Below are 10,357 nucleotides of genomic sequence, written 5' to 3'. Positions count from 1 at the left end.
TGACAAGGATTGACTCCAATATGAAAGCCTGAGCCTGCAAGAACTAATGAGGACTTTTAATGATAGGACCCTTTGGAGGTGACTAATTCATAGCTTACCTAAAGTCAGAAGTAACTTCAAGCACGTAACAACAAACTCAGTACTCATTTAGTCATTTGGGGAAGGTGTGTGGAGAGAACAAAATTCCAAACTTTGTGATTCAGAACACCAAGAGAAAGTACATTGTTTTGCTGGAGCCAAGACAAGAAGAGCTAATGTGATGTGGCAGGCAGAGTGTCTAACTAAGACCCAAGAGACCTGGATTCAAATCCCACTCAGCCACAGAAGCTCACTGTGGCAATGGTAGATCATTCTTTTAACATATCACGTACCTTGAAAGCCTTATTAGGATTGGCATAAATATTTATTCATTTTCTTTTAAATATTTTTTACTTCATGTTTCTCCCTAAAAAGGCCCCAAAGTGTCTTACATAATTAAAAGACAATATTTAAAGCTAAAAACAGTAAGTATACAAATGCTTAAAAAAGATCAAATAGCATGCTAGAAAAAGGTAAATAAAAACAACACCAAAACCACACTCGAATCAGTAAAGTACCACAATCCATTTAAGCATCTGTGAGAAAGAGAGAAAAGAAGGGAAAAGACTGGAGAGTGTGCTGTCCCCTTCCCCAGGTAGAGAAGTTGACAAGGAATTGAAAGAAGAAAAAGAAAAGGAGGAGGTGAAGAAAAGTGAAGGAATAGAAACGCAAGAGGGAATAGAGATTGGATTAGTAGAAGAGATAGAGGAAGAAAAAGGAGAGAAGCTAGAAAAGACAGTAAAAGAGGAGGGGGAGTCTTGAGAGGGGGGAGAAAAGTCAAGAGAGAGGGAAAGACAACAGATGAATAGGGAAAGATAGAAAGGAAGGGACAGATGGTTTAGAAGAGTAATTAAATAAATTATTAGATGATTTCCCTAATTTGAGAGTAGGAGGTTTGTTGCCAATTTGTATCAGGCTCCGCAAACCAACATTGTCAAGATGACGAATGGCTGAGACATCCTTGTTGTGGGACGGTGTGTGCTGCGAGGAGCAATCATCTACACAAATGGAGGGATCAGGAGAAATTTGGACCCGCTCCCTTCTGACATTTGAAGATTGACAGTTGGGACAGTTAAATGACAGTTGTATTATAGAGAGGTTTGGATCATTATCCTGTAATTTACCTTTAAAAAAAAACAAGTCTATTTGAACCAGTGAAGACTGTTCCTAATCCACTATTGTTATTAATAAAGATCTTGATTTTTCAGAAAAAAAACACCTCTTATTTCTGCCTCACAAGAGGAACTGCCTATTCCTAAACAAGAGCCAAATCACAGCATCCCACTCAGGCAACCGGTCACTGTGGGAAAGGTTGCCTGAAGAGAAAGGTCTTTGTCAGCTTGTGGAACCACAGCAAAGATGGGGCCTGACGGGCCTGTTGTGGCAGGTAGTTCCAAAGTCTGAGAGCAGCAACAGGGAAGACCCTCTCCTGTGTCGTCACTAAACATAACTATGAAGGTGGCGGGACTGAGAGAAAGGCCTCTCCAAATGATCTTAACCACTGGAGTAGGCTCATAAGCAGAAACATGGTCCTTGAGACAGCAGGGACCCAAACTGTTTTAAATCTTTATAGGTTAGATCTAGCACTTTTGAATTATGCTTGGAAATGGATCGATAGCCAGTGGAGCTGCTGTAATGAGAGAGTTATTATGGGATTCTTGCAACCAGCCCCCCATTAGCAATCCGGCTGTCATGTTTTTGACCTGCTGAAGGCATTTTATTTATTTATTTATTTATTTATTTATTTATTTATTTATTTATTTATTTATTTATTTATTCATTCATTCATTCATTCTATTTGTATCCCGCCTTTCTGGTCAATATGACCACTCTAGACAGGTAAAAATACAATAATATATACATATAACAAAAAATAAAAATGTACAGGAATAGGCATTAAAAATAAACAATAGGGAATAAACAATAATCAAATACTTCAAGATGGCAAAAATAACAAAGAATAGATAAAGAAAGATTAAGTGTTATCTGGAAGGAAGGCCAGAGGTAGCCCCAGGTAGAGCACATTACAGTAATCCAGCCGGGATGTAACTAAGGTATGTGTTATAAATACGAAATGAGCGGCCGGACAGCACATAGCAAAGGAAGAGGACAAACTGCTAAGAATGCCTTCACGTTGAATTACTAAATCCAGCTATGAACTGCTGGAACCAGCCGCCTGGCAACTGCCTATCTCATCGATCGAGCTCGTTCGAAGCCCTCCAGGAGAGCGGCTTTCAGCTTGCTCTAGTCTGGGGCGGGCGTGCGCGTGCCTGCCGGTTTCCTCCGAGCGCGGCGCGGCGTTCGCCCCGTCCGTCGTTACCATAGCAACCGGGCCTAGCAACGCTCGGGCGGCCGGCGACCTGGAGGAAACCGACGCGGTCCTGCCCCGTTTCCCACAGGGTTTTTCTCTGGGGCCCGGTGGGCCGTCCTTGCTATGTGGGAACCCTTCGCCCACCCAGAGTGAAGAGCGCTCTGCCCGGTAGGCTTCCCCCCACCCCCCGTAAACTCTCTTCTCTTTCAGGACATTTCGCGCTGTTGTCTCGTCTTCTTTTCCTGAGGCGACTTATTTTCCACCCTCCCTCCCTCCCAGAACGGTTCTTCTCCCTTTAGCTCCGCCTGAACGTGTTTCCATTCCGTCCTCATTCCAGCTTTTTTAAGCCCCCGACGCCGCTGCCGTTATGCCTCTGGATGGAGATGGCGATGGCGATAAGAGGAAGATCTTCCTGGCGGCCACGGCGGCGAATTACTTCGGAATGCCCTCGTTCACCAGCCTCGCTCCGCTCTCGACCAGCCCTGAACTGGCCAACTTTTTAGATGATGGCAACGAGTTTCTTCTGTGCGTGCAGCACTCGGAAGGCCAGATTCTCGTCTCCAATAAGGTGGGAAATGGCTCTGGAAATCTGTATACAAAGCTCCTTTCCATGGTCTGCCTACTCCCAAGTAGGCCCAGTTGGACCCAGTGGGAGTCCCTTCCAAACAAACGTGAGAACGCACGACCTGCCAGGACCTAGCCACCTAGAGTGGTCGTATAGACCAGATGTGTGGGATACAAATCAAATCAATCAATCAATCAATCAATCAATCAATCAATCAATCAATCAATCAATAGTGTGGGTGTGGGTGTTTCTTGAGGGGGGCTCAGGTTAGGAAGGAGAACTGCAGCTTAGCCTCCTGCTTCCACACATAGCAAATGCATTTACATTGGTAAATTGGAGCCCTGGGACTGAATCCAGAGAACTGCAGTGATGTTCCATTTTTGTTACCTGGTAAGGCCAATCTGTTTCTGAAAGGGCTGCTATGTTTTCTAATAGATCACAGAGAAAAGAAAATTGAGAGATGTTTTTCCTCCATCATGGGTATTTTTTTGTGTGCGAGGAAGTGTCACCTGTTGAATATCTGCTTATTGTACAGCTGCAGCAAAGGAGCCCTTGAAGAAGAAAAGGGACATAATCTTCTAACATACATAATGTATATAATGCCATTGCACAAAATGCTGGTAAGGCTGCACCTGGAGTATGGCATACAGTTCTGGTTGCCACACCTCACAAAAGAGCTAGTGGAACTGGAAAAGATGCAGAAGAGAGAGACTAAAATGATTACTGGGGTGGGCCACCTCCCTTATGAAGAAGGCTACAGTGTTTGCAGCTCCTTAGTTTAGCAAGGGTCTCCAAACTACAGCCCGTGAGCCCCATCTGACCTACCTTGCCTTTTTATCCAGCCCGGCGTGCAGGTGAGCATGCAGGCATGAGTGCATGTGTGTGGACGGGCATATGAGTGGGCAGGTCTTCCTTTGGCCCTCAAAAATGTGGAGCATATATGATGTGGCCTTCCCACTAAAAAGTTTGGAGACCCCTGGTCTAGAGAAAAGGCACCTGACAGAAAACATGATTGATGTATAAAATCATGCAGGGGATAGGTAAATTGGATAGAGGGAAGCTCTTTACCCTCTCACACAATACCAAAACCAGGGGATATCTCCTCAAATTGAATGTTGGGAGAACAGACAAAAGAAAAAAAAATTCTTTACCCAGTGTGTTGTTAGTCTGTGGAGCTCCTTGCCACAGGATGTGGTGATGGCATCTGGCCTAGATGCCTTTAAAAAAAGAAATTGTACAGATTCCTGGAGGAAAAGTCCATCACAAGTTACAAGCCATGATGGGGATGTCTAATCTATAGGCTGAAAAGGAAGGTAACCTCAAAATGCCAGATGCAAGGGGGGGGGGTATCGGGAGACAGGTATCTAGTTGTCTCATGTGTTCCCAGAGGCATCTAGTGGGGCCACTGTGAGATACAGGAAGCTGGATTAGATGGCCCCTTGACCTGATCCAGCAGGGCTCTTATGTTCTTATACAACAGCAAACGTATAACTATGCCATCTGTTTGGGAAGAGAAAATAGTCATTCTATTAGTTCTGCTGCCAGACCAGTTTTGTTCACTATTTCCTCTCTTTGAACCTTTTCCAGCTATGTGCGTTATAGCTGCTGCTTAATGTACTCTACCAGTTTGCATTTTCCTCTGCCATTGCAGAAGGCAACTAGACAACTTCCCTTTTCTTTTACTTATTTGATTTTTGTCCCACCTTTCTCTCCCAAGGTGACATACCAAAAATATAAAATCAATAATTAATCAAAACATACTGATTAAGGTTCAAAATAGATGTGTATATATATATTTAAAGCATTATTGAAAACTTGTAAATTAAAAAAACCACCTAATTTTAGTTGCTTTCTGGTTTTCTGAAACCCTCTCTAAAGATGTACGTTTACAGCTGCTGGTGGAAGAAAAGGACTGAATCTCCTGAGAGAGTGTGTTTTGTAATCTGGGAACAGCCATAAAAAAGCCTTCTCTCATGTATTCACCAAATATGCTTGTGTTCGGACTTAAAGAAATAGACCTTTGAAATATCCTGGTATCTCACAGTTCCTGCTTCATTAAATATATTGATTGAGAAAATTGGTATGAACTGTGATGTTTCTGTGGGTGATCATCCTTTGCAGATAGTCAGAGACTCTATACAGAATTGTATGATATGGCTGCAGAGTCCCCCAAAAATAATTGCTTCTAAGGATGTGTTTATATCATTTTTAGTGTACTGTACAGTACATGGAATGTAAGCCAAGGTTGAAAGAAGATACATTGTTTTTGATGGTGAGCTGCTGGGATTCTTGCAAAGAATGTCAAACTAGATAGAACTTAATTTCATCACAAAAAATCTAGTTTGTATAAGAATCATTACATATCCATTAAAAGCAAAAAAGATAATAAAGCAGGTAGTGAGAGACACCTCTGCCTAAGACCCTGAAGAGCTGCTGCCATTCAGAAAAAGATAATACAGTGGTGCCTCGCATAGCGAGGTTAATTGGTTCCAAAAAAAACATCGCTATGGGAAAACATCGTTAAGTGAAACGTGTTTTCCCATAGAGATGCATTGAAAACCGGATAATCCGTTCCAATAGGAATGGATTATCCGGTTTTCTCCCCCACTATCGGGCGCAGCCCTTTGGGAGAAGCCTCGGGGGAGGGGGGGAAGACGGCATCGGCTCCTGCCTTCTCCCCCACCACCTGGCTTCTCCCAAAGGGCTGCCCCGACTGTGCTTGCAGCAGCGGAAGAGGTGCCCGGTGGAGGAGAAGGCAGGAGCCGATCTGTCATTTCTCCTCCACCGGGCACCTCTTCTGCTGCTGCAAGCACAGTCGGGGCAGTCCTTTGGGAGAAGCCGGGCTGCTCCGAAGAAAGGCAGAAGCCCATCCGATCTCCCCTCGCAACCATCGGGAGCAGCGGGAGAAGCTGCCCGGTGTGGAGGGGGGGGAGATCGGATGGGCTTCTGCCTTTCTTCGGAGCAGCCCGGCTTCTCCCAAAGGACTGCCCCGACTGTGCTTGCAGCAGCAGAAGAGGTGCCCGGTGGAGGAGAAATGACAGATCGGCTCCTGCCTTCTCCTCCACCGGGCACCTCTTCCGCTGCTGCAAGCAACTTCGGGGCAGCCCTTTGGGAGGAGCCGGGCTGCTCCGAAGAAAGGCAGAAGCCCGTCCGATCTCCCCTCCCAACCATCGGGAGCAGCGGGAGAAGCTGCCCGGTGTGGAGGGGGGGAGATCGGATGGGCTTCTGCCTTTCTTCGGAGCAGCCCGGCTCCTCCCAAAGGGCTGCCCCGAAGTTGCTTGCAGCAGCGGAAGAAGTGCCCGGTGGAGGAGAAGGCAGGAGCCGATCTGTCATTTCTCCTCCACCGGGCACCTCTTCTGCTGCTGCAAGCACAGTCGGGGCAGTCCTTTGGGAGAAGCCGGGCTGCTCCGAAGAAAGGCAGAAGCCCATCCGATCTCCCCTCGCAACCATCGGGAGCAGCGGGAGAAGCTGCCCGGTGTGGAGGGGGGGGAGATCGGATGGGCTTCTGCCTTTCTTCGGAGCAGCCCGGCTCCTCCCAAAGGGCTGCCCCGACTGTGCTTGCAGCAGCAGAAGAGGTGCCCGGTGGAGGAGAAATGACAGATCGGCTCCTGCCTTCTCCTCCACAGGGCACCTCTTCCGCTGCTGCAAGCACAGTCGGCCATGCCTCCCACCCTTCTCAAGCCGCAGGAGGTGGGTGGTGGGTGGGAGGCATAGCCGGACTCCTCGCCAGGCACCGCGGCTCCGATCCGATCTGAGCCGCGGTGCCTGCCAAGGAGTCCGGCCATGCCTCCCCCTTCTCAAGCCGAAGGAGGTGGGGGTGGGGGTGGGAAGCATAGCCGGACTCCTTGGCAGGCACCGTGGCTCCGATCGGATCGGAGCCGCGGTGCCTGGCGAGGAGTCCGGCCATGCCTCCCCCTTCTCAAGCCGAAGCAGGTGGGGGTGGGGGTGGGAAGCATAGCCGGACTCCTTGGCAGGCACCGTGGCTCCGATCGGATCGGAGCCGCGGTGCATGGCGAGGAGTCCAGCCATGCCTCCCCCTTCTCAAGCCGAAGCAGGTGGGGGTGGGGGTGGGAAGCATAGCCGGACTCCTTGGCAGGCACCGTGGCTCCGATCGGATCGGAGCCGCGGTGCCTGGCGAGGAGTCCGGCCATGCCTCCCCCTTCTCAAGCCGAAGCAGGTGGGGGTGGGGGTGGGAAGCATAGCCGGACTCCTTGGCAGGCACCGTGGCTCCGATCGGATCGGAGCCGCGGTGCCTGGCGAGGAGTCCAGCCATGCCTCCCCCTTCTCAAGCCGAAGCAGGTGGGGGTGGGGGTGGGAAGCATAGCCGGACTCCTTGGCAGGCACCGCGGCTCCGATCGGATCGGAGCCGCGGTGCCTGGCGAGGAGTCCGGCCATGCCTCCCCCTTCTCAAGCCGAAGGAGGTGGGGGTGGGGGTGGGAAGCATAGCCGGACTCCTTGGCAGGCACCGCGGCTCCGATCGGATCGGAGCCGCGGTGCCTGGCGAGGAGTCCGGCCATGCCTCCCCCTTCTCAAGCCGAAGGAGGTGGGGGTGGGGGTGGGAAGCATAGCCGGACTCCTTGGCAGGCACCGCGGCTCAGATCGGATCGGAGCCGCGGTGCCTGGCGAGGAGTCCGGCCATGCCTCCCCCTTCTCAAGCCGCAGGAGGTGGGGGTGGGTGGGAGGCATGGCCGGTCTCCTTGGCAGGCACCGCGGCTCAGATCGGATCGGAGCCGCGGTGCCTGGCGAGGAGTCCGGCCATGCCTCCCACCCTTCTCAAGCCGAAGGAGGTGGGGGTGGGAGGCATAGCCGGACTCCTCGGCAGGCACCGCGGCTCAGATCGGATCGGAGCCGCGGTGCCTGGCGAGGAGTCCGGCCATGCCTCCCCCTTCTCAAGCCGCAGGAGGTGGGGGTGGGGTGGGAAGCATAGCCGGACTCCTTGGCAGGCACCGCGGCTCAGATCGGATCGGAGCCGCGGTGCCTGGCGAGGAGTCCGGCCATGCCTCCCACCCTCCTCAGGCCGTGGGGGGAGGGTGGTGGGATCCATCCGGATCCCCCCACCCTCTCCCCGCGGCTTGGATCCCACCCGCGGCAGGCTACCCCATGCATGGTCGGACTCCTGAAAGTCCGACCATGGCCGGGGAAGCCAGCCGCGGGGAAGGGGAATCCCAGCGGTGGCCTCGGAAGGACCCTTCCGAAGGGTCCTTCCGAGGCCACCGCAGGCATTTTCCCCCAGCTGAGCTGCGGGAGCACTCCTTCGGAGGCTCCCGCCGCTCAGCTGGGGGAAAATGGTGCCTATGGGGAAAACATCGCAAAGCGATTTTTCCCCATAGGCAACATCGTTATACGATCGCAAAAGCGATGGCAAAAATGCCATCGCTATGCGAATTCATCGTTAAACGGGGCACTCGTTATACGAGGCACCACTGTATTAGAGATGTAAAAGGCTGGCAAAAAGCAGATTAAGGGAATTAAACCTTCACAGCTTGATATCCAAAATAAGGGCACCTGCAGTGTCCTTTATTCTTCTTCAAGATTATTTAAAAATAATTAATTGTACCTTTAAGAAATTCTATGCAATCTTACACATTTGAAACAGAAGTCTGATATAACCATAGCAGTGGCAAAGTTCTGTGCAGCAGCAATGACATGTTGCTGTTCCCTCCTTGCACCAATCAAGGCGTAGCTAGATGTTTAGTATTGTTTTAGTAATAATGTGCACTGGCCACCCTATATTCTATATGGTACAGTACTTATGACGATGAGACTGGAGGTGGTACAGAGTTTACTAAACTTATTTACTGAATTCCTCAGTCCTGTGAAACTAAGGAGGCTCCATCTAATTCAGTTATATTGTAACAGACTGTGTACATATGATATTATTGCTACCATGTTACTTTTCATTGTATTATGTGTTATAGTTACATTGGATATTCCCACTGGTCAGTGACCGTAATAAAACTCATTCATTCATTCAAATTTGAAATACATCAGAGGACCCCTAGGGTTTGAGCTGAGAAAAGAGAGCAAGACTGTAAATAGAGAATTGAACTTAAAGCTGGTATACACTGCATTTTATGGAAATTTCTTTGCCTTATAACTCTGGTCAGTATACAAAAGCAAAAAGCAAAGCATGCTGCTTATATACCGCCCCATAGTGCTTCAAGCACTCTCTGAGCAGTTTACAAGTTAATTATGCAGGCTACACATTGCCGCCCCCCCAGCAAGCTGGGTACTCATTTTACCGACCTCAGAAGGATAGAAGGCTGAGTCAACCTTGAGCCGCTACCTGGGATTGAACCCCAGGTCGTGAGCACAGTTTTGGCTGCAGTACAGCGGTTTAACTACTGATGTTTCTATGTAAAATACCTGTGTTCCTCTTGTTTTTTTTTAATTGGTTTTTCTATATTTTGTTCTTTATTTCCTCTGTTTATCCAGTGAAAAGACAGTTATATGAGACATCTTTGGCTATATCTCAATTAACTAAAACTTAAGGTTACCTCTAAGAATTTGTAAAAGTTTTATAATTTTGTTATTTTTTTCCTAATTGCTGCAATATTATTTAATATTTCCTGATTGCCTGACATCTGTGATTTTCCTCCCTCTTCCTGTGCTTGCTATATTACACTGTGCATGAAATTTTGGTCAGGTAGCACACTGCTTGAAACACTGGCTGGGCCTTAGTTGATGGTATTCACATAACGTTTGTACAATTTGCCACAAGTAATTGATAAAATGCTGTTCAAAAAGCAGTTCAATTGCATATTCAGGCACACAAGCAGGAATGCAAGGGAGGTGTACTTTGACACCTTGTCTGTTAGCTGCAATTTGTTCTGACTGGTTATGCATGTGAGCAGCAGTAGGATTCTGGCTATGATTTTGGTACTGTCACTGTATGAACAAGTTTTCTGTTTTACAATTAATGTGAGTGTTATATTTTATGACCATACAGATTGAACCTGGAAATTCAGAAGACAAAATGTTGGTGTTCTTTAAGCTACGACCAGATGTTATCACAGAAGATAACCTTCATACCAATATTCTTGTGTCATCAATGTTAGATTCTCCTGTAAATATGCTTTATCAAGCAGTACGACAAGTATTTGCACCGGTATTGTTGAAAGTGAGTATTTGTTGTCCAGACTGTTTTAATAACATTTGCAGGATTTTTTCTTCTATTGATTAGATCTTGTTGTTTCAGTTTAGCTGTTGTTTTTGTGCATCATTTTACACTGACACAATGTTTTGAAATCATTGTCTTTAACAGGTAGTCCTAACATTTCTAAGATGTGCTCTTCAACATTTTTTTAATGACCTGGATGAGGAAGTGCAGGAAGTACTTACCAATCTGCAGATGACACAAACCTGAGTGGAATAGCTAATACCTTGGAAGACAGGGGAACATA

The 10,357-nt window shown here is 48.1% G+C and overlaps 1 protein-coding gene across 2 annotated transcripts in view; it reads left to right on the top strand.

Annotated features, from left to right (window-relative positions):
• The first annotated feature begins 2,390 nt into the window (after positions 1–2,390).
• DYNC2H1 (dynein cytoplasmic 2 heavy chain 1) overlaps positions 2,391–10,357 on the top strand; it is a 190,117-nt gene continuing 182,150 nt past the window's right edge. For both annotated transcript variants that reach the window (XM_072993639.2, XM_072993638.2), the window contains exons 1-3: positions 2,391–2,557; positions 2,727–2,957; positions 9,904–10,074. In XM_072993639.2, coding sequence (XP_072849740.2) covers positions 2,757–2,957; positions 9,904–10,074 — 372 coding nt within the window. In that variant the 5' untranslated portion in view covers positions 2,391–2,557; positions 2,727–2,756. The remainder of the gene's footprint in view (positions 2,558–2,726; positions 2,958–9,903; positions 10,075–10,357) is intronic.

This window comes from Pogona vitticeps, chromosome 3 (genome assembly GCF_051106095.1).
Source record: "Pogona vitticeps strain Pit_001003342236 chromosome 3, PviZW2.1, whole genome shotgun sequence".
In the NCBI taxonomy this organism is placed as follows: domain Eukaryota; kingdom Metazoa; phylum Chordata; class Lepidosauria; order Squamata; family Agamidae; genus Pogona; species Pogona vitticeps.
Note: the sequence above shows the minus strand (reverse complement) of the source record. Positions and strands in the feature narration are given on the sequence as shown.